Genomic DNA, 23,938 nt, shown 5'->3' on the forward strand with positions numbered 1-23,938 from the left:
GTCCCCCATATTGTGTATTGATTTAACAAGCAAATAAAGTGCAAGATCAGCAAAAGCTCTAAATGAAAATTAAGTGATTTTCAATTGAGAGGGAGAGGAGGAGGGGTTCCCTTTAGTTAAATCAATTGTGTCATTTTCAAGGACAGTTTTTTTCTCAGGGGGCAGATCAATATAATGCTATTGTTGGTGGATAGAATATTAAAACACTTTTGAGAAGAAGCTGAATCAGCCTGGGGGAGGGGGTCAGGGGGTCGGGGGGTTGGTGTTGTTCAGCTACTTTGTTCATAGCTCTTTCCCAGTCTACAGCCCAGGGGAGAACAGCATCCCGATTCCAACCTTGGATGTCCTTGGCTTTAGGTCAATAGAGCTGAATCGCTGTGGAGTTTATACTTACAGTTATGCTGGGAGCTTGCACACATCAGCTCTGGATGCTCAGAATGAATGCTACAGTGCAGTGGTTCTCAATGTTTTTAGTCAGACAGACCCTCATAGCCCTATCAGAGGAGCTCAAGTACCCACTAATTGAAACAATCCTGCCATGTTCCAAATGTGCTCATTAAATTGATCTGAAATTGTATTTAATTCAAATTATACAGTAGATATTGTTACAATAATGTTTTTATACAATTGAATGTTCAGTGCTGAGGTGTGTTTAGTTACGTTTGAATTGTACTGCTCCCACTTGGAGTAGAAAATCTCATATTTTACTGGTTTATCCATTACAGTTAACTATTTTAAACGTTTATGCATTATGATTAATTTAGCCATTTTAACCACTTATCCATTACGTTTAATTAACACTTTCAACTGTTTCAACAGTTTAACCATTATTTTAGCTAACCAGTATTGTTTTTTAACAATTTCTCCAGTAATGTTAGACTGCTTTTAGCCAACTAATATCTGTTCATCCATTATTTTTAGCTAAATATTTCAGCAGTTACTTTTACCTAACCACTACTTTAACAATTAATCCATTAGGCAGTGGTCTAATTCAACTATTTACCAATTACTTTTAGCTAAATATTTGAAAGATTTATAATTTTTTAGTTAGCTACCATTAACAAGCTTTTACTTTTTTATATTACTTTTAGCTTTACCTTTCTGCTCGCTTGCTAACTGGTTTTCACCAGTCTTGTTACAGCTAATTCAATACGTGTATATTTTTTTAATCAAATTGTATTTTTTTCCGAATTACTTGAGCTAGTTACTTAACAATATTTCCACATACTCCCTGTCAACTGCAGAAAGAAGTAACAATACCCACTGCTGTGCGGAATCATATTGGACGTATGGAAGAGCCATCTTACTGTACCAACTGGTGTTTATTTGAGAAAGATGTGTTGATTTGCAGCTGCTAAAACTTAATCATTGTTTACACCCAAGTCCTACTCACTTTTGCAGGACTTGCCATCACTACCCAGGCTGAATCCAGAGCGACAGCGGCAGGTTCGGGTCTTGTGGCCGTTCCCAAGCAGACAGATGTCCGAGCAGCCTCCGGCCTTCCCAAACTGGTCCACCTCACATGCATGGCTACGCACTAGACACAAAGAAGGTGAAGAAAGAAAGTCCCAAAACCAGAAGCATCCATATAATATGATGTGTGTGTGTGTGTGTGTGTGTGTGTGTAGTCTACCTGGAGGTTGGCGTCTCTGGTGGTAGACGTGAAGCGCTCCTCCCTTGTCCACCCTGGTCACTACTTGGTAGTCTGTGCTGTTAAAGCGGTTGACCCTTATCACGCTGGTTTTAGGCTGCATGTTAGCGTTGTCTGAGTTGGTAGCATACAGATAGTTTTCAAACACAGTCAGTCCGTACAGGTGCTCGATCTTAAAGTGAGAAAATTGAAGGTGGGAGGGATGATGGAAGGGTTGAAGGAGAGAATGAAAGAGAGGGAAATGGTATTGAATCCAACGTACTACAATCCCAACAATTTCATGTCATTAAGTCAGTGAGTATGAGAGATTTGATGTGGTCTTGTGGTAGAAGATATTTCTTATTAACTAAACATGTAGTAGTATTATATGTTGTCTGGCCAAGAACTAAGTTTTCCATAATATAACTTTTACGAACAGTCACACAGTCACTGGTGTTAGCTGCGGCCCTTCATGACCATAAGACAGATTAGTTATATCACAGAAATTGTCCTTAACTGTACCTGTGCCATAGTTCCTTAGCTTTTAAAAGAGTTTTAAATGCTCTGATGAAGGCTGTGTAGGCACAATTACCTCAGTTTTGTGTTTAAGTGTGAGTTAACAAAGTGAAAAGTGAATAGCCTGTCATTGATATATTTTCACTTTGGATGTTCAAACTGAAGTGATGCACTCCTGCTTCCCCTTCATACAGTATCTTGTCTTTATGCAAAGTGAGCCTTTCCACAGGTTACAATTGCAAGTAATAATAAGCGGCCATGTGCCCTACTTTAAGAAAATAACGGACCACTGTGGAAACATAGAATGCCACAATTAAATGCGAAGTGGCATTTTACTTCAGTGAGTCCATTATTTTCTATATCCGGTAACTTCGAACTTATACCATGTCATCTTACCATATAAATAAGTCATGCTCTGTTGGAATTATTTAAATACATTTAGTTAGTGTTAACAAGTTAGTGTTAACTGGTATTGTAGCATGAAGTAGCAGTATCATTACCATGGTTACTGTTAGTTTAATAAACCATGAGTCTGTGATGTAGAACAGTGGTTAAACCGAGGTGTCCTCATCCACAATTTTAACAGCCACCTGCCTTTGGTTCAGAAACTAGTATTTTCTGTGGCAACGGTGCAATTAGGTGTCTCGCAGCACTGACTGAGGGGGAAGCAGAAAGGTAGACAGAACTCATGGACAAACCAGCTTCTATCTGACAAAATCAGGAAGAAAAGCAAGGCAAGAACTTTCCGATCTGAACAAACATTGGCCAGTGACTCAGTGTCCCATGAGGACGTGTCAGCAGCAGCATAAAACCTGAGATGTCACTGTGGTCTATCACAGCAGGCTGTGTGGAGCTCACTGGGCCATAGAGAGACGAATAGAGAGACAGAAACTGTCTAAATATCATGAATCTAAAGGGCCTGAAACCTCATCTCTCGAATGAAGACCCCATGCATCTTGATTTCAACTTTGAAAACTGTATTTTTACACAAAAAAACGTTTGCTGTGCATATTTAAGAGAGAATGTCAGCCCTTAATAAAGACATACACTCTTGATAAAACAGCCGAATCTCAGCAACATCAATAACACACCTCCTCCTTTTAACCTTTACCTGAAGGATGTGCATGCACCAATGCTCTAACACACAAAGCAAGGTATGGTGGTTTGTGTGTCTGTGTGTTTGCGCGTGCCCTTAGGCTCAGTGAGTAAATGAAAGCCATTACTTCTCCACATATCACAGTAAAAGCCATGGTAACACGTTTAAGTGCCACTGTGCTTCATCAGCCCTGCAACATCAACAGCCTCTATATTAGACACTATTAATCAGCTGCTTTAATGAAAAGGCAAATGCCCACCATCTTCTCTCTTCTCATAACTCACTGGGCAAGAACACATGACAGGAGTACACAAGAGAAACACAAGGTGCATTATAGGTAGAGAGGGAACTCTGAAGCACACTAGGACAGCAATTTCATTATTGAGAGAGATTATCTTCCTACTAATGGAAGATAATGGTAGTGTGGTTTGTACAGCACAGCAGTTCTCACCAGCAAGCCTTGGATGATGGTGTGCCGGTTCTTGCCCTCGTAGTCCACCACCTCAATGTAGTCCAGATAGGCATCAGCCCAGTACACCAGCCTGCTGACGAGGTCCAGCGTGATGCCGTGTGGGAATACAATCTTGCTGTCCACGAGCTTGGTTCGGTTCTGGCCATCCATGTCACAGCGCTCCACCTTAGGGATTTGACCGTAGTCTGTGAAGAATACCTTCCTGTGGAAACAAAGAATAAGATAGATCGACGAAATTGGATAATTGTTTAATTTTCAGCCCTTCCGGCTTTGTTATAATTGCTTGATCACCCTTATGTCCATCACAAGGAGACAATAATAATCTAGTTTTTCTGTAGGAAAAAGGGAAAAGGTAGGAAACCTCCCTCATGGCAGACAGCAGATGAGATAAATTGTAGATGAGATACTGTAAAAAGTATTTTACAGTAGTAATTTTTTCAAGGAATTGTGCAGATTAGATGAATATCTTCAGGTCTTGGACTGCTGGTTGGATACAGCAAGATGCATGAAGTCCTCAACTTGGATTCAGTAACTCTCCTATATCATTTTCAAGACCTAAACTTTTGAGTTTCTTTCTGAATATTTGTAGTTTTTTAGGCTAGCAATATCCTGAAGGAATACTTTCCCCCTCTAAACCAGATTTAGAACCAAACACAGTACTCCAGAGCATAATAATTAAGTCTTTCACTGCTGCCAAAACAAAAAAAAACAACAAAAAACTTATTTATAGTTTCAAATAACAAATCACGCTCCCAGTCCCTGTAAACCTGTTAGCAAGTAACATCTTTTTTGAAAAATACAAGGTTAACAAGATTGAAAAAACAGTCCACACAATCAAAATTCCAGGGATTCCATATCTAAATTAAACCTCACAAAATCCTTTCATAATGAAGTAATTCCACAACCAGTAAGCAGTAGATGAAGGTAGAAATATAATGATGTTGATATTCGTCCAATTACCTTTTTTTTCTGGCTGAATAGAGTAAACTGTGGGATATCTGGAAAGATTTGTGGTAACTAATTTAAGGCACAACAAAGGGTGATTTTATTTATTTTATTGTTACTTTATAGTTGTTTTTCTCCCCCTCTGACACTGCAGACCACATAAGAAAAACAACCTAGCTACAGTGAATCTATCTGACCATGTTACTGGAAGAACCAAATAGAGCCGAGGAAACTGTGTGGGATGAAAACGATGCATGTAGCTACAGGCAAATGTGTGCACATATACTCACACATTCTCACATTCACGCTGTACATTTTTCCCCCAACATTCATGCTCTCACACGCACGCACGCACGCACGCACCACAGACACATACTGTCAGGAATTCAGCTGGAGTCTGGTGACAAACAAAAGAGCTGTTACAAAAACAAGGCTCTTACACTCAAAACCTATACAGCCCTCAGTTCAAACAGAAAATCTGTACTCAATTACACCAATGTCCAAACCTCAATTTAGCCTTTTCCCCCATTTTAACTGTTTTTTTTAAAGTTGGTTAACAATGACAGATAACAGAAGTCTGACTCTAGTCGCTCTCATGGGACTATGAGTTTGCATGACACACTTAGAGGCGGATCTCTATGTGGGTGCATTTAGAAAACCAACACATATTTGGTACCTGTCTCTGCATTTGTGTGTGTGTTTACGCATAAGACAGAAAGTAAGAGATTAAACTGACCCCATGGTGGGGTCCAGGGCGATGCCTTTAGGGTTGTACAGCTCCTGGTCCAGGAGGGTGACACATGTCTGCCCGTCCTTGTCACACACGAAGATCCTGTCGTCTACGTCATCCACAAAGTAAAAGTTTCCGGTCAGCCAGTCGATGGCCATCTGCTCAACATCTGGACAGAGAAATGGCGGGGAAAGGGGGGGAAGCAAAAACAGTGTTTTCAGTACCCATATTGTTTCATTTTGACTGGTATAGAACTTGAGCGTGCAATGTTGTACATCGAAGCAGATGGAGAAGAGGTTTGACTCATAGTCATGTGATGAAGTAAATTAATCTGCAAAACTGTGTAGCAGCTACTTCAACAGCTCGCAGTCTCTCTGCCACACTCACACACACATTTACACACAGTCCAGATTTTCAGGTTCAGAGTTGAGGCAGTTTTCATGACTGACAAATGAGATGACTCTAATTAGCAGGAGTCTAGGTAATGCTTTTGTCATTCAAAGTCACTCAGACAGACAGAATATGAGACAGGCTGTTTGTTGCTTCGAGTAGTGTGATGTTGCCGTAGCTGTAGCTAAGTGACGGCGGGTGTGCGGTTGCCGCTGCGTTTATTTTCATAAGGCTCAACTCACGGGGAAGACCAGCCCCCCACCCAACGATGAAAATCAAACACCTAGATGCACCACACACTCACTTTGTGGAACATTTACAGCCTACAGAATGTCAACGGGGACTAGGCTGGAAAAGGGGGGAAAAAACAGGAATACCCCAGCTCTATCCAAACTGTTCTGAATGTGGTGCAGGACCACATAGGGAAGGTCTGAGAGAGGAGAAAAATTGTGAAAAAGAATAACATGAGACATTTTTATACCCCTCTCCCTGGTTCCCTCATTCCCTCCTCTTCCTTCCTCGAACACCAGCTCAGCCGCACTGAGTCTGAGCCAAGGATCAGACAGAACGCTATTGTTAAAGCTGAAGGAAGAGAGATCTGAGGATATTAAAGGTCCAGATTGATCAGTTTACTGTAGTGAGTGGTGGAAAGTAACTAAGACCATTTATTCATGCAATGGACTTCAGAATTCTTCTGAGAAATTGTACAGAGGAAATTATTGCACCTTTATGCCACTATATTTATTTGACAGCTGCAGAATATAGTTACTTAGAGTTACAACTGAGATTGTAAGAATCTAGAATAAGCATATAAATTGTCATGCATTGCTATACAAAATATCAAACTACCCAACAGTATATAAAATAGTAAAAGATTTGCTCCAAATATGACAGCTATTTTCAAAATATGCTAACAATATGCATCAGTACAAATAATCCAACAATATATATAACATGACAGTCAGCTGTGAACACACACTGACATATTATCACATTTTAGGTTGATGAGTTGTTTTTAGCAGCTGAGGTTTCACATTCAGCAGATACAGAGTAACATTAGCTTTCATTCCTTGTTTCAGTCCTTTCTGATTAATTGAAATCCAATATATACTGATACATGTATTTTCTTTTCACTCACTCATGAGGCAAATATTCAGTTTTAGATAATAAATTTTCCACTATATTTACTAGCTGGCTAGTCGCTAATTTGGTCTATCTGCCTTTTGGTGGTGGGCAGGTAGTGTAATTACAGAGGAGTTTTTAGAGCTTTAACTCTAAAAGTAGTCAAGTAGTTAAGACATTTACAGTACCATATAACAATTGTCCATGCTTCAATCCCAGCCCGGGACCTTTAGCCGTGTTTCCACCAAAAGTACCGGGGACTTTTAAGCCCGGGTCTCTTTTCAAGGAACTACAAGGTTCCTTCAGCCCATTGTTGTGTGAAGATTAGGCAAATTAACCAGCTGATGTAGGCTGTAGGCCTTATGCCGTACAAAGTGATACACAGGCATCATTATTTGTAACCACTATTCATGAGCAAAATATATAAATGAACATCAGATTTGACTGGAATATAATGAAAAACTATAGGCTATGCTTGTAGCTTATAATGAGAGAAACAATAAAGATCGTTACAAATTTAATAGCAAACTGGATAAAGCCATCAAGTTCTTAAAATAACTCCAGCACAGAAAAAGCAACACAAAAATAAAATCGCGACAATTTGGAAGGTTATTAAAACATTTCCAGCCGACAAGAGCTGCAGATCAGCTGCACTGTGTCGCCGGGGTGTCAGAGGAACTGGATTTTTAACGAGCTGTTCTGCTTGTTTTGGAGAAGAGGAGACCGAATTCGGCTTTGTGTAAAAACTTCCTGACTGATGAAAACTTAAAACAACAACTCGGACCTAGTATTTAGTTTAACTCCTTCAGCTGTTCGCTATAAACATACCGCTGCAGGCTGGCTGCTTTTTCCGAGCAATAAATCTGCAAGACTTGTGTGTGCTATCTGACTGTTGATTGTGATTTATTGGTTTGCAAACAACAGTGGAAAAAAGAGGAGCAGTTGTAGAAAAACAGCCGACACGCTTGATTTAAAGCCAGCAGCCTAAATTCACTGCAAGGCAAGCCCCGCCCCCCAAAGTACCGGTACTTTCGGTAAGTACTACCCCAGGGCAGGGATTTAAAGACCCTAAAACTAAATTTAGTTCCTCCAAAGGTTCCTAGTTCTTGGGTATAGTTCCTTTGGTCGAAACGCAGCTTTTGTTGAATGTCTTTCCCCACCTCTCTCTAACTGAATTTCCTGTCTGTATTCCTGTCTGTATCTCTACTGTCACTATCAAGAAAGGCCGATTTCCCATAAATAATCTTTAAAACAAAACGGTGTGGTTGCGGCCAGGAAAACCAAAACCATGAGTCGGAATACGCTAAAGCATAAGGTTGAGGTGAACTAATTATCAGTTGGTTCATCACTACAAGGGAAACCTTTCACATAGTAGCTGTGTTGATAGAAGAATATTGATTGTAGCAGCTTTAATTAACATTTTGACTGCAAGACTTTTGTTTGAAACTGAGTATTTTCCCATTGTGGTTTTGCTACTTTTACCTAAGCAAAGGATCTAAATACCTCCACAGGTAATGACAACTATGCATATGAGTGAGCTAGAGAGATAGAAAATGTGGGGAGGAGGGCTTCACACACAACACGATTTGTATTTTCACAGCTGCCACAAGCTCTGCTCTCCACCGAACGATCCACACACTCTGACTCACACACAAACACCTCAGATATGGGGCTGAAGTTGTGCTGCAGAAGTCCTTGGTCGTGCAGTGCTAATGGAGGTCTAATATGGTATATTTGCCAGGGGTGATCTGTCACTGTGGTGGTTTAGGGTAGACCAGAGGATCAATTTCTCCAATCAGGAAAGAAAAGCTTGGGTGGGGGAAATGACAAGGCAGATTCCTCAACATAAGAGCACAATAAAAGTGTGCATAGTGAAAGCTTACCAGCTCTGGACCAATAAATCTGACTGTAATTCCAGAGGAACCCTCTGTGTTTAGAAAAACGGACACATTTTTTCTGGAGAGCCTGACTAGCAAAGGGAGGGAAACACTGTCAGATATTTTGGGTTCGAGTAAAAGTGGAAAACAGATAAAAGAAAAATGCAGATGGACGGAGAGAAAAGGTGGAAAAAGTGAGAAGACAGAAAAGAGAAGAGAAGAGAAGAGAAGAGAAGAGAAGAGAGAAGTGCTTTCCACTAGGGAAACTTGGGCATTGTGTAGCAGCATTTCTGAGGTTTATGGGAATCAGGGGCCATATTCCCAAAGGTGCTCTTAATTTTTAACACAGAGTTTTCTGTTCAAACGCTTCCAGCTGCCCCACAACATACTGATTCACTGATTAAGCAATGGATAAACAAAGGAGGAGAAGAAAAGAAGAGATTGTGCAATATTTGAAAAGATTACTGAAAGAACGTCCATCCCCTGCTCCCTAACCCCCCCTGCTCTCCATTTTCCTCCACCTCTGCCAAACAGAAATGGCTCCAGCAAAGCCAGATACTCCTCCCATTCTCCTTCTCTCTCTCTCCTTCTCTCTCCCTCCCTCCTCCTGCATGCATCATCCCCCTAACCCTCCCCTTTGTCTGTTCCCCAGAGGTGGAAAAACAGTCTGGATTCATTAACTGCAGCTCTGTCTGTCTGAAACTATGCTATAAAAAACAACACAGCATAATTGAAAAAACAGAACTTGCTGCCTTCTTCATTTTTTTCCCTACACTCTCTAAACAACTTGTTTTCTACGTGTTCTCTTGTTCATCTCTCGGCTCCCTGTTGGTCTAAGAAAAACAACAGCCAAGTGGATGTCTACATAATATATTTAAAATGTACTGCTAATGCTCCAATACTATATGTAGGAGTAGTATACTATACTACATTTCACAGGCACCCACTGCTTGTATTGCGCAGCCAACACAGGGTATCAATAGTGTAGTTATATTAGTAGCTTTACTTTTAATGGAGCTGATATGGTTTCCATAGCTCCGAACAGTCGCTTTAAAACTGTGACTGAAGTTTTAACACCAACCGCTCACACACCCCAAACCCAACTTCCCCTCGCCAAGCTCCCGCACTCCAAAGCATTCCCTCAAGCATCTGGCCAAGGCGTCACACCAGAAACAAAAAAGCAGAGGGGGGAGAACGAAAAACAAAACAAAACAACAACAAAACAACAAAAAAACACCCCCAAAGACAAGAAAAAACGTATTTCTCAAAATTTTGTTCTCTAATGATCCAGCAGCCACACAAAAAGGTAGAAGGGAAAGAATGTGGATAATTTACTTGACTAAAGTGTACACTGAAAGGCTAAAATGTATTTCATAGTTCATGTGCGTGTGTGAGTAAAAGAGGAGCAGGAGAAAGGGAGAGAGAGAGGTTTACAGCTGAATAAAGCGCTGAATGAAGAGAAAATTTTAAAATGTGCTGACTGGCTTGCCTTTTAACAGCACATGACCTCTTAAGGAGATTTCAGGCCACTGTCTGTGCTAAGCAGCACACTGTGGCTCACTGTGCGGGGGGGGGGCAGCTCTTACAGTACAAGCAGGGAAGGGAGGCTTAGTAACAGCTCTGGGATCAGTCCTCCTGTGCATAGTGTGGAGCATCAGCGTCCACTGCTGAATGTAAATCCATCTCAGTTTCATTTCCAGGTTTCCCATTGGGAGAGCTCTCTGCACTCATATGTTGAAACAACTGAACGGATTTTCACCAGGACTAATATGTATTCAAGATAGTTTCCCACTGCAGTAAGGCACTCCTCAAAACAGTTTAAAATAAATGATGTCCGACGAGCATAGCTCATTCAGAATATGCTTTATGTGATAGAAAATGATGGGAAATTTTGTGAGGAAATGTAAATTTAATGTAGTTCATATCCCAGAGTCCCTCAAAGTAATCTAAAAACAACAACAAATGTTAAAATAAAAACATTGAATGTGCATTGAACATTTGAATGTGGTATTTTTGTAATCCAATTTTAATCCAGACTCCTAGCTAGCTGCACGGCTCTAAGGATGGTCAGCCGGACCAACACTTCGGTCCAGACTGAAACATCTTAGCCACTATTGGATGTATTGCCATTGCATTCATGGTTCCCAGGAGATAAATGGTACTCACTTTGATGATCCACTGACTTTTCTAGCTCCGCCATGAGGTTGGTATTTTTGTTTTTTTGTGAAATCTCTCAAAAGCTATTGGAAGGGTTGCCACAACATTTGGTACAGCCGTTCATCACTTTGGTGATCCCTTAACCTCTAATATAGCGCCATCATTGGGTCAAAATTTTTATTTATCCGATACTTTGCTTTATAACTAAATACCAGCAAAACAGTTGTATTAGCATGCTAACACCATAAACTAAGATGGTTTATAATAAACATTATACCTGCTAAACATCAGCACGATGGCATTGTGAGCATGTTAGTATGCTGACATTAGCATTTTGCTCAAAGCACCAATGTGGCTAACACAGTTGCTAGCATGGCTGTAGACTCGTAGTCTTGTTGTATTACTGAAATAAATATTAAATGATCAGCTCCAGCACCTCCAACAAGCCTTTACTTGTTGAGCAGTGTCCTCTTTAAACAGTTTTTTAATTAAAATAAACTTTTTTTTTTTTAAATAAAAGCTAAAAGTAGTGCAAAAATAAGTAAACATAATAAAAATATTAAAATAAAATAATTTTTCATTGTCACATTTTGTATGTCTGACAATGATTTTGAGTGACTGGTGTAATTAGCAATGACAAGAAATGGACACTGTTAGATATGTAAGTGTATGTAAGTGTACATTTAGGAAAAGAAAGTGGGACTAAGAAAAAAACAGTCAAAGCAACTGTAATGAAAGTGACAGAGAGAGAGAGAGAGAGAGAGAGAGTGAGAGTGCGAGGGGGGTAGAGACACATCTGGACAACTCATCTGTGGCATACTGGGGTCATGAGTCACTCCAACCACACGTGCATAATTTCCTGTATGTTCACCCCTGCCATTGGTTGCTGCTGGCTCCTTCCATGTCCACTGTAAGCATAAATGTGCTTCCCCAATTCTGTCACACTCACACGCCAGCAGCCTGTCCAAATGTTCAACTCTGCGGTCTAAGCAGTCGCTCCAGATTATGGACTGGAACAGATCCAAACAAAATCTGCCATTATTTTATTTTACATTTTTTGCATGCTGTTCGGGGAACTCTAGGCGGTCAAAGGATTCAGTGCTTCAGCTATTTCCTTAAATCATTTGTCAAAGTCATCATAAATATAAAGGTTTACACGTTCTCCCATGTTTTGTGTCATATTCTGAGATATGGTTGCTTTAATTCTGCAAAACAGTCACGCCAGGGAACAACAAGTACTTTATTTTCTCTGTCGATTTGATTTGTCTCATCAACAATCTCTAACCAGTTTTCTCATTTCATTCATGCACATACTGACATTAAAACAGTAATATTGTCACTTGGATACAGGAGTGCCCTTCAGCCGCTTCCTTATTTCAGCAATACAGCTCTAATACTTCACTCATCCACATCCTGTCCATGGTTTTTCTCAATTTTTTTCTCAATAGTGCCAGTTCTCCATTTTGTCTGCACACGTGTCTTTCAGGATGTGTATGTGTGTGTACGACAACACCACCTCTGCACCGTGTGTGGGTGTGTGTGTATGTGTGTATGTGTGTGGGGGACAGCCGTGGAGAACCCAGCTGCTGGAATTTCCTGCAAATTCTTCTGGTCCTTGAATTGATGAGCCCAGTGAGTCGAGGTTCTGGTTAAAGCTACACACTTACAGCAACAGTGACGATCCTTTTAATTACTCTGGTCATAATTATTAAGCACAATTACATGTTTTTTTTTTCTATTATGAAATCTCTATATTAACTATTTCTGTCATTTTAACAATGAAGAACATTTTTCCTGCATGGGCCTGATTGATTAAGGGATGTGTAATGTGCTTATCACAGACAGGGTGTTTGGCTCGAAACTGACAGAGAGGTGCATCAGGCTTCATCTTCATCTTATTACCGTGAGCGACACCAAAATACCTCATGCATAATTCTCATTGTCCGGAGCTTGTGTGATATCATCTCGTTTGAAATTAACATATTTTCAAATGACAACTACACCCCAATGCGCATGCATATGGAGGACAGAGACAGTCTTTTCATTTTCTCTGACGGCCTGCACTGAGAAAGTCATTTCTGCCATATAGACACATTCTGTAGTCACATGGAAAAAGGATGGGAACGGAGACAAATCACTGCACAATGAGTGGATGTGATCGGTCACAATGCTCGCATGCAAGCAAAAAAAAAAACAACAGACAATGAGAAAAGAGAGAAATAAAGCTGAGCTGTAAAAGTCCATACAGTATTTCTGCATTATACCCTAAGTCAAGGGTTAAGTTAAGGGAGTTGTGAGGAGAACCAGGAGAGGACAGGGCAGAGAATTTGAACATTATGATTAAGTGAGTGATAAATGCAATGTTGTTTTAAAGTGGTCATATTATGCTAATTTTCAGTTTCATAATTGTATTTAGGGGTTGTACCAGAACAGGTTTACATGGTATCTTTTTCAAAAAACACCATATTTTTGTCAGACTGCACAATGCTACAGCTCCTCTTTTCACCCTGTGTGTTGAATGCTCTTAAGCAGGGAGTGCGGCATCTCACTTCTGTTTGATCTTTGTTGGGAGTTGCACATGCGCTGTACCTAGTTAAGACTACTAGCCAATCAGAAGAAGAATAGGGCGGGTCCTGAAAAGCCAGTAACCACAGCTTTGGTTCAACTATACACGTTCCCAAGCCAGTTTCTCAACCTAAACTGGAGATTTTCCCTATCTAACGTTAGGTAGGGAGGGTTTGGGTGAGGGGAGGCAGCAGCCGGACATCTTGTCACTGTGCATGCTGCAGCTCACTGTGTTTCTCCACCAGTGTTTTTGAGAGCGTGCCACACTAGCCGCTAGCCTAGGCGACGCCTAAGTGACGCAGATAGGTTATGAAAGTAAAGGCTGGACTACAATCTAGCAGTTTAAAGGCAATTCAGGAGCAGTGTTTTCTATGGGAGATGGGAACTCCCTTTGGTGTGGACTTTTTCACTTTGCAAACCTATTACATGCACAAAAAAGATACATAACACAATAAAGAAAAAAGCCAGAAAGGATAATGTGACCTCTTTTATTCAAGGCAAACACCTTGAATTAATGTAAGTATGCAAATAGTTATAAACCATCTGTCAACCAACTTTCTAAAAGATAGTAAAATAACACATTCCTGATGGTTTTGTGTGGATAAATGTGTTGTTTTTGTTGCTGCTTTGCCTCTGATTCACAATGAAGACAAGCTGCACAAAAGCCAGGCCGCAACACAGCCAGGAACCAGGGGCTTGAAGCAAAGAAGTGAAAGGGAGGGGAAGCGGGATGTGGATGTGTATGTGGAGGCGTTTGACCCGCAGGTTGTCTACACTCAAGAGCACGCACGTACACATGTCTGCTTTCAATAACACTCTTTAGATCGCCATGGTCTGTCTGTCAGTTTCATTTTTACAGGAGAAAAGACTCTTGAGTGTTTTCTGAAATGAAACTTAAGCCATGGAAAAACACAGCTGCATTTAATGAGTTGCCACAATATCTCTGACTCACAGACTGTGCATAAGCACAGAGGAGCTAAGGGCACGACTATTCCACAGGTATTGAAGACATTTTATGTAAAACTGTTTACATTTGGAATGTATCTGAAACAACCCACGGGTGTACATGAACATTCAGACCTACAAGCCCAGCTAAATCTCCATCTGCAGAGGATGCAAACTAGACTAAAATAATGATTTGAGGTGAAGATCACCTGCACTATTACCCTTATCTGATATGACAAAAGCACAGATGAATCTGAATGATTTCAAATTAAGATTTGTTAGATGAATGTCACACAGGCAGACATTCATTTCCAGATAACAACAGAGCCAAAAACAGACCTGAAAACATCTGATTCAATGTGCATATACTGTATTTTCAGGCTATGCAAAGGCCAGTTTCTAGTGAATATGGTTTGGACGAGTTCATTGAATTGTGCATGTGTCGAAACAAACCTGTAGCCGTATACATATACATTATGTAGCCTTATTTAATAGTTTCAAGGTCCACCTGCTGCAGGAGCCGTGGGCGAAATGGATGTCAGCTGTGCTGCCTTTTCTGTATTATCTTGCACTGTACTGTGCTGTATGCATCCTGTATATGCTTCCTGCATGAATAATGGAAGCATGGGATGCATTTTTTTGAATGAAATGCTATATAAATACAGAATTCTTCCTCCTCCTTTGTATATGAAGCAAGAGAAAAAAATGAGACAGCTTCTCACAGAGGATCTGTATGCATTGAGAGTGATTTAAAAATCTTTAACACCTTTTCTGGGGAGCGGAGCAGGTCTGTGGTTTCCACTGAGTGAAATGCCTACAACAGCAAACCCCAGAAATTTCAGCTTAAAAAAAATCACAAGATGTTTGACAGATCGCTGTGTGGTGGTGTGCAGTGTTTTCTTCCAGTCTTTGTGCTGCTACCACAGCTCTTGCTACATGAGCTTTTGAAATTTGCAGAGAAAACTTCATCTTATATGTGACCTCCAGGAATAAAAAAGCCTAAAAAATTGACAATACGCTACACAAAAATACACATACTTTTCCTTGCTGCAGTGTAAAGCTGCTGTTTTTTGCTGTTGTATTATGTATGGAGAACTGCGTCGTGACATTCTGCTCTGTATCTGGGTGAAGATGCATGCCGCTGTGATGTACTCACGGTGCAGGCTGAGGGAGATGTTGATGACTCTCTCCTCTGTGAAGCTCTTCAGATTGGGGATCTTGGCACATTTGAGGTGTGTGGATGAAGGGGAATCTCCTACATGGATCCAGCAAACAGTCTCCTGGGCGTAAAGGAAGTCCATGGCTGTAGTTTGTTTGGTGCTGGTGGACAGCAGGCTGTGCACTGTGGTGCCACTCAGGGAGGTGGCTTGGATGTTCTGGGAGTTGGCGATCAACAGGACAGGCAGACGGTCTACTGGCACTGGAATGTAACATGGACATAACTAATGGTTAACAGGAGGAACATGAACAGAACATCCCCACAGGATCGGTCAAAATGGTGTACATTCAGTCCTGCCACTGTCTGCTGGTACTTACCATTCTTGGCCTTGCATGAGCGGTTGTCTGGCTGGGACAAGTAGCCCTCCACACAGGAGCAGGTGTAGGAGCCTTCAGTGTTGGTACAGGACTGACTGCATGTCCCATACACACTGCACTCATCAAAATCTGAACATAAACAACAGATGGTTTACTGCTCAGGTTTAGCAAATAACAAATGTGTATACCCCATCTTATTATCTTAAAAAAACCCTAACAATTCTCAGTTTATTTTTGCCAAGGTTAAAGTTTGTGATTCATTAAAGGTGTCTTGTTGAACAAAGTAACTATTATATCAGTGAGGTTTACAAGTATTACTTATCAATGGCATTCAAGGTTTCTAAACAGGATTTTGCAGGAAGCAGGAATGCTTTACTCTCCCATGGCCCCTGAACTACCCACTGTGCACCTTCTGTACTTTTGTAAACACCAGTGTAGCTTTAGAAGCTAGAATAACTTCAGCACTAATGTGGAATTACCGGAGAGGTAAGCAAGGTATTGTTTGTTGTTGATGCATCATAGCAAACAACATATTACAGATATCCACTTGTATAGGAATAAAAAACTACAAAGATCTACCAGCACATACTTAGAAGCAGGTCACAGAGAGCCAGACGGTGATCATTGCTTAGGGGAACTCACCTTTGCATGTCTTTCCATCTGGGCTGATCTCATAACCACTCTTACAGTAACAAGCAGGCCCTCCTGGAGTCACCGCACAGTTTTCCTGACAACCCATGAGTGAGCAGTTGGATATAAACACTACAGGGAGACAAAGGAAGGGAGGGAGACAGAAGACAGGAATGAGTTTTTGGTATAATGTGCGTAGGAAGACAGGAAGGCAGCAGACATTGTATAAAGGAACAACAGCCTATTAAGGCATAAGGTGTTTATTCAGGTTTCTTTCCTGTTACTGACATTTCTTTTGGACTGAAAATACTGCATCAGTGCTTTTAATAGGAAGTGGATTTGTGCATTATTTTGTAATAATCCATGCAACACACCACCATAAAACCCCAGATTATACTGTGATCACTCATTTCATGCATCCTGCTGGCAGAAGACACAGAGGGAGGCATGCATGTAGGTGACAGGAGCAGGTGCTGCTGATGCTGCTATTGTACACTTTCTGGAGAACAACTACAGCTCAGCAGGGTGCTGAATTGCATAAAAATTGTGTGGCTAAATTAATGAACTCTCTCACTGCAGCCTCCTATTGACAATGATGCACATGTAAATAAGCAGCAGTCAGTTACCCATTAACTCATCATCAGCATTAGAATTGGCAAGAGATGTGATCTGCGGTTGTTGGATGGAGTGTGGCCACATGTCAGCAGTTCAGAACCTGACAGGCTCTTAGAAACAGCTACTGGAGCTGTCCCCGAAAACAAAAAACACATCTATTCAACCGGAATGCGTCACCGAGGAGAGTGATGAGTTCAGAATTGGAAAACTCATTCAAGCCAGCAAGTGGATCAGAAGAGAACAACATCACAAAAGATATGGAGATACAGAATTAGAAAAACAAGGAAGATTTTAGTCCATAACATGCGGCCATTTTATTGTTACTCTCCATCATGACTATGTTTTTCCAAAAATTAATTGTGTGTCTGTTTACTTCTCTGTTTAAATGCTGGCTTTGGCCACAGCAGCACACAGGGCATTACAAGGTTCTCATATAATCCATTACTACAATTAGAACTAATGAAGCTATGCGGCACCATGAATCTGTGTCCACCAGTTGTGAACTTGGTTACTTTACTTATAATATACTTTTAATACTTTTAATTCTTTGATTCTGAGTTAATGGCATCAAAATGTGATTTTCATGTTTATGTTTTAAATTACCAAAAAATGACAGTACGGTGCATTGTTCCTCTAAGTAAAACAAATATTAGATACAATATCTGTAAATGGAAGTCCAGAGACACAACAGAAAAAACAACAAATATTTCTGTCCTGCACTCACAATCAATACCTCCCTGCTAACCCTGACCATGTCCAAGGCTGCACACACATCAAATATATAAGGGCACAAATGCAACACGCTACAGTCACACTTTCCAGTCAGCTGTTTTTAACAGTGCACTTCATATCCTGTGCGATATAAATCAAGAGCCAGTGAGTCATAGTCAAACAGACACGGCCATGTCAAACCCAGATGAGATCTATCAGTCACAAGTGATTCACTTTGCCCAGAAACACTGGCAGACAATTCACACAAACACAACACCTCCAGGGAGAGAAGTGTGATCAAGAATCTCACCAGTCTTTCAAGAAAAAAGAAATGCAAGCCCACAGTTTTGGTGCTAAACAGTATGCTATACTGTACTGTATTTCTGATATGCTGACCAAATTAATTTCCTAAATCAATAATAAAGTTAAACCTGAACGTAAACAGTTAAACCATCAGCAGCAAATTTCTATTTAGTTTGTGCATTTTCAGCTATTAGATTTTTAAGTGATATGCATGACAATAAACACTAGATGAACCCTGCTGCCCCATACAATTCATTGAATATTATAGACAAGTACACAAGTATGTCCTCTTGCAGTCCAGAGGCTTGCCGGGACAACCACAGTTCAAATTACAGATATGCCCGGAATTTTCCAAAACAAGTCTGAGCACCCAACAACTGGGATGTGTTTAGAAATCCAACATGGGCAACAATGTAAACAACCTACCGTGACACATACCGCAAAATATTTATTTTGGAGCAAACAAAACTACATAAAAATGTTCTGTTTTGGTTCAGAATGCAAACCAGTCGTATCAATCAGATGACGCCTGGTTGGGACACTTAACCCCTTATAAAACAGCATGTAGAGATATGGAAATTACAAGCACATATATACACTTACACACACTGAAAAACCCCAACTCTTTAGCCTAATCCTAACCTTAACCCCAACACCGTGAAATAAACAGTCAATCATGGACCCCATCTGGGCAGATTTCTGTGGTTAATACAGAACACACACATACACACACACACACACACACACACACACACACACACACACACACAGAAGTCCACTCTCACCTCAATGTCCAGCCAGCCTGAAAGTGCATGAAAATTTAACGTCTTTTCCCATGCCTCTGTTCTTGTTTCTTTAATAAATATTTCATCCTAACTCATTTTCTATCTGAAGGTGTAGTGGGGAGATGATCAAAAAAAGATCTATAAAGTACAGGTGCACACACTGTACCAATTAAAATCTCAGAGCCTCGGGACGAAACAATAATTCAGTCTTTTATTTTGGTTCAGTAAGACTCTGAAGGTCTTAAGGTGCAAAATGGAAATTTATCATTAATACCAATCAAGGTTATACAAGAGTATTGTCCACTTCAGGGTACATATTAGTGATGCAGCACTAATGATGCCTGCTGGCTAGTTTAACATTTATATGAACTGTGTTAGGATTTAGACCAATTTGAGACACAAAGTAGCTGGATGGAGAGTATTTGTCAGTTGTGTTCCTCTGCTAACCTTTTGACGGACATGACAAACAGTCCTTGCTGTTTAAGTTCCCTTTAGAGCTTTCCTGTAATAATTCATCTGTTCAGTACAAATATATTGGTCTTTTGCGCAATCACGTTCTATTTCCTCTCAGTGTGGTCAACTTGATCAGCACATTTAATTTAAAAAGGGTTTTAATATTCTTTAGGCTCATCATAAATTTCTTCCTAGTTTCTGGTTTCAGGATGACAAACTTCCCCAATTTAACTGTTAACTAACAGAATGAATTAGTGACAGGATGTCAAACGGATGTCAAATACATTTGGATGTGTCTCCATACAGAATTTCTTCAGGATGAAAAAACACCTACATCAAGTTTTAACATAGAACACAGAACAACCTATTTTCACATTGACAGACAGCGTGTACTAGCACAAGAACTGGATAATTAACCTGCTCACATTAATTTTGCATATCCCAAAATATGCATGTGTCCTTGTATGTTGGTGGTGTGTGTGTGTGTGTGTGTGTGTGTGTGTGTGTGTGAGATGGTGATACCTCTGCAGTGTGGTCCCTCATCCCAGCCATCAGTACAGTCTGGAGCCCCGTTGCACAGTTTGCTCATGTGGATGCAGAGTTCTGTTCCACCACACTGGAACTCGTTGGGAGGGCACCGTGATATGGTACTGTGTGGACCTGAGGAAGACAAACACAAACACGGTTGACTGAAAAGTTCAGGACAATGTAAGAAGAAAAGTTGCATTTATTAATACCAGATAAACTGGTGCTATTTTCAAACACTGTAGCCTTTTCATGTAATAATGCTTTGTATAAAAGAATAAATGTGTTTTGCTACTTTTATCTTGGAAAATTCAGCCTCTACTCGGTTCATAAAAACCTTTAGAAACTACATCAAGAGTAAAGACTTGTGGACACTTTTCAAGACTCTGCTTTGATTCTGATTATGTTATTGTTTACTATTAATTAATAACTTAATCATTTCTACACACGCTGTTGACTTGGGCATGAATGCATGCATCGCATCAATCAAATTAGAGACTAGAGATAATCCATTCCAGCAAAATGGCCACATATAATCAACTGAAACAGAAAGATTAGACATCCTATAATGTTGTGGATTATGATTATTGTTTAAAATCAAAAAAATAATCGAAGCCAAATAAAGTCTTTCTTAGTTGCATAATTCATTGTTATTTGACGGATTCGGAAATGTGTACAACTGTAGATTAAAGTTGTATATCAAAGTAAAAGATTCAAAACTCAACATACTTTTCAGTGTGCGAAATAGTTCTTTCTGCTTTGGTTTGCAATAACAACCATTCACAGCAGGCAGAAACACAAGTGCAATGTCATGCCAAAAAGATACCAGAAATTGCTGTGCACCACCTTATCTGTGAACACAGCTCCAGCTGTGCCTCTCCACACACCCTGCTGTAAGCCAGTTTGATCGGAGCTATGAATGCATGTATAGTACAGAACCGTGAAGCTATGATTTCCTGAGATTAATCTTACCCGGGGATCTTTGTCATATGCCTTCTCCCTTTGTCTCTTTCATCCATTTTGTCTTGACTATGAACTGTTCAGTGAAGCGGAGATGCTTTAGAATCAATCTTTAGAAAACACTGCCCTTTTATTCTGCCATTGGATGACAGACTTTCTGACAGACAGTGGACACTATGTGTGACAACATATTTGTCAGACTGGAGCAACACAGAAATGTTTCTCTACCGTCTCCCCCAATGAGCATACATCAAGCTGTCTGTGATGGGTATCACAAATCATTATACGCCCAGATCCAAGACAGAAGTAACCTGCAGTGACTGTGCAGCAAACAACTTGGCTATGAATACAGTAAAAACGGGCAGGATGAAGATTGACTTCCAAAGATCATTCATGCTACCCTTATTGGAAATCAATGGGCCACCTTAGTTCTGAGATAAATAATTACACGGGACATCTCAAAGTTTTAAAGCTATTCCTGATCAACAGATGAACAAACTAGCACATTCCCTCTTTTTCCTGTTCTAAGCACAAGCTCAGGTGTATAGTCTTTACCTAACAGCTGACTCCTCATCAGGTAAAAACACAACAGACAATCAACGTCAAGCAAAGGGCAACGATAATATGCACAGACTTGATGCTCCAATCTGTACTGAAATCTCTGGTATGATAGACTCCAACAGCTTCTTCTCAAGAGAGTCTTGATCATCCAAACAAACACATTTGTAACCGATAACAACCCTAGTTTTTTAAATTATTATTATTTATAGCTTTACACTGTCACTTCACACTCTACACTTAATAGCCTGTGGAACTTTGTGTGTTATATAAGCATCACCTTCATGTTCTTCATGGCCCAGACACTCATAATACATAAAACTCATAAAGAAGGGAATGTGGCCGCTGACGGCACCATGAATTCTTCAACCGCTATCTGCCCTGTCTCAAGGTCCAATTCACAAAAGATATTGTGCTAATGATATTACAGCGCGAACACGCCCATAAAGTTTTGCAGTTGAGTGCAATTTGTCTGTCCCAGTAATATTTGCAGTAGGTTTTAATGTTGTTTTTTCAGTTTTATTCCCTCGTGGTGAATATCAGGTATTGTACTGTCTGTGCCATCTGTGTGCATATAACTACTGTACTGTGATGTTGCTTCGGCTGGCTACAATCACCGCTGGCATGATCACTGGTAACTCTTGGGTGTGACACCCCTTATAAATGGGCTTCAGTTAACAGTAACTCTCTCAAGACGTTAACTACGTGTGGCTATCACCGCTGGTGTTTGTGAATCTGAGGGTTTTTTTTGCAAGGCTCATTTGCATAGAAAGGGGCCAATTTTGTGCCAAATGTATGCATGTTATACCTAATTTAAAGACATGCAAATATCATTGGTGCACAGATGGTATTTGCTTGGCAGTGCAGTTAGGGGTGCATTTCACCTTTTGCACATACTTTGAGAATTATACAGTTTGGTTTTGTCTTATATGTGCAGCATTATTGCCCACAAAAGCCACGCAATCCTTATGTGAATCCGCTCCTGAGTGTCTACAAAGACGTGGTCCACCATAAAGGCCTATATATAATGACTGGGGCAGTTGTTTAGACCTTCACTCAGTAACTACATTCCCAATAAGACAATATACGTCAGCAGAGTTGATCAATCACACTGTGTGCTTTGCGGCAATTAATCAGAGCGGCATGTCGTAATGTCGGGAAAAACATTTTTACAAGTTGGGAAATCCTATACACAGTGTAATGTCCTCTTCTTGCACCCAGTTTGCCAGTGTTGTCAAACTGCTATGTTTTCATAATCTGTCTCTGCAAGAACATCCCAAAGGAAAATTCGTGTACATGTATCAGTCAAAGTTCTGACCCTAAAATGATTTGTCCAAGAAAATGTGCATGTTTGCCTCTTTTCCCCTCTCTTCTGAGCAACCTTTCTTCTTGGCAACTTAGCTGGCAGAACCACAAGGCAGAAATTCAAAGAACCATTGCGGCAGCAAAAAATGGCCACTAGAGAAAACTAGCAGGAATTACAAACACACCATTATCCTAGCAGGGCCTAGCCAAATGACTACTTTCACTACATCTACAGTGTACACACGTCCATCCCAGAGGCAAAACACAGACAGTAAGCAGGCCAGTGTAGTGGCACGTACGCCGGTATTGTAATGTGCTAAGAAAGGACATTTGGATCCCTGGGAAAGAAAACATATTCATCTTGGGTAATCTTGGGTGGGTGAAACTACTCCCTCCAAGACACTAAATCTGTGCAACTTTTACTCAATATAGAGGTAACTGTACTGCTAAAATCATTGGGCAAGCAGCACAGGCTTTTCCCTAAATTACCTTATTACTGAACTTTCATCCACAGAAAGACTAATGACTCAGCATAACCTCTGCCCAACTAGTCTATGTGTTGCACCCTATCTCCAAACTGCTGTCACCACTGTCCAAGTCTACAGGCTGTGAGACTAACTGATGTACACAATATACCCGTTAGACACAGTAATTGAATTTCAGCAAATTAAATACAACAAAAAACAATTCTGGATATTAACTCAGCCAGACCCATATAGTAACAATATTTATGTGTTAAGTTATTAACACAAGTTATAAAAGTTATTATCCATGATAGATACCACACTCTCCACGGTAGAATGCAGAGGCTTATTTGTAGGAAGGACATGTTTTTATTGCCTGTTTATGTTTCAAATATTGCTGCCAGAGAGATGATTTTATTAACGATTTGACATTTTTATAACAGTTTGACATTTTGTGGAACACGCTTATTCGCTTGTCACATGTTGCTGACGTACACAAACCAAAATTTCTGGTTTTATGGGGCGTTACTAACTATTTCTTGGCGACCAGTTGCCTGGCACTGACAGCAAGACTTGAAGAAATCTGTGTACTCGATGGTCTAAATCGTCAATGGATTAAACAAACAAGATACAACATATTAATTAGTA

General features: G+C 40.3%; 1 protein-coding gene across 2 annotated transcripts in view; it reads right to left on the reverse strand.

The window, feature by feature from the left end:
- Window positions 1–23,938, reverse strand: part of LOC123956477 (low-density lipoprotein receptor-related protein 1-like) — a 101,521-nt gene that overhangs the window by 45,367 nt on the left and 32,216 nt on the right. For both annotated transcript variants that reach the window (XM_046028685.1, XM_046028684.1), the window contains exons 3-10: window positions 20,001–20,138; window positions 16,624–16,743; window positions 15,982–16,110; window positions 15,602–15,865; window positions 5,396–5,558; window positions 3,694–3,916; window positions 1,634–1,823; window positions 1,394–1,537 (exon numbers count right to left, since the gene is read on the reverse strand). In XM_046028685.1, coding sequence (XP_045884641.1) covers window positions 1,394–1,537; window positions 1,634–1,823; window positions 3,694–3,916; window positions 5,396–5,558; window positions 15,602–15,865; window positions 15,982–16,110; window positions 16,624–16,743; window positions 20,001–20,138 — 1,371 coding nt within the window. The remainder of the gene's footprint in view (window positions 1–1,393; window positions 1,538–1,633; window positions 1,824–3,693; window positions 3,917–5,395; window positions 5,559–15,601; window positions 15,866–15,981; window positions 16,111–16,623; window positions 16,744–20,000; window positions 20,139–23,938) is intronic.

Source organism: Micropterus dolomieu, linkage group LG18 (genome assembly GCF_021292245.1).
Source record: "Micropterus dolomieu isolate WLL.071019.BEF.003 ecotype Adirondacks linkage group LG18, ASM2129224v1, whole genome shotgun sequence".
Lineage (NCBI taxonomy): Eukaryota > Metazoa > Chordata > Actinopteri > Centrarchiformes > Centrarchidae > Micropterus > Micropterus dolomieu.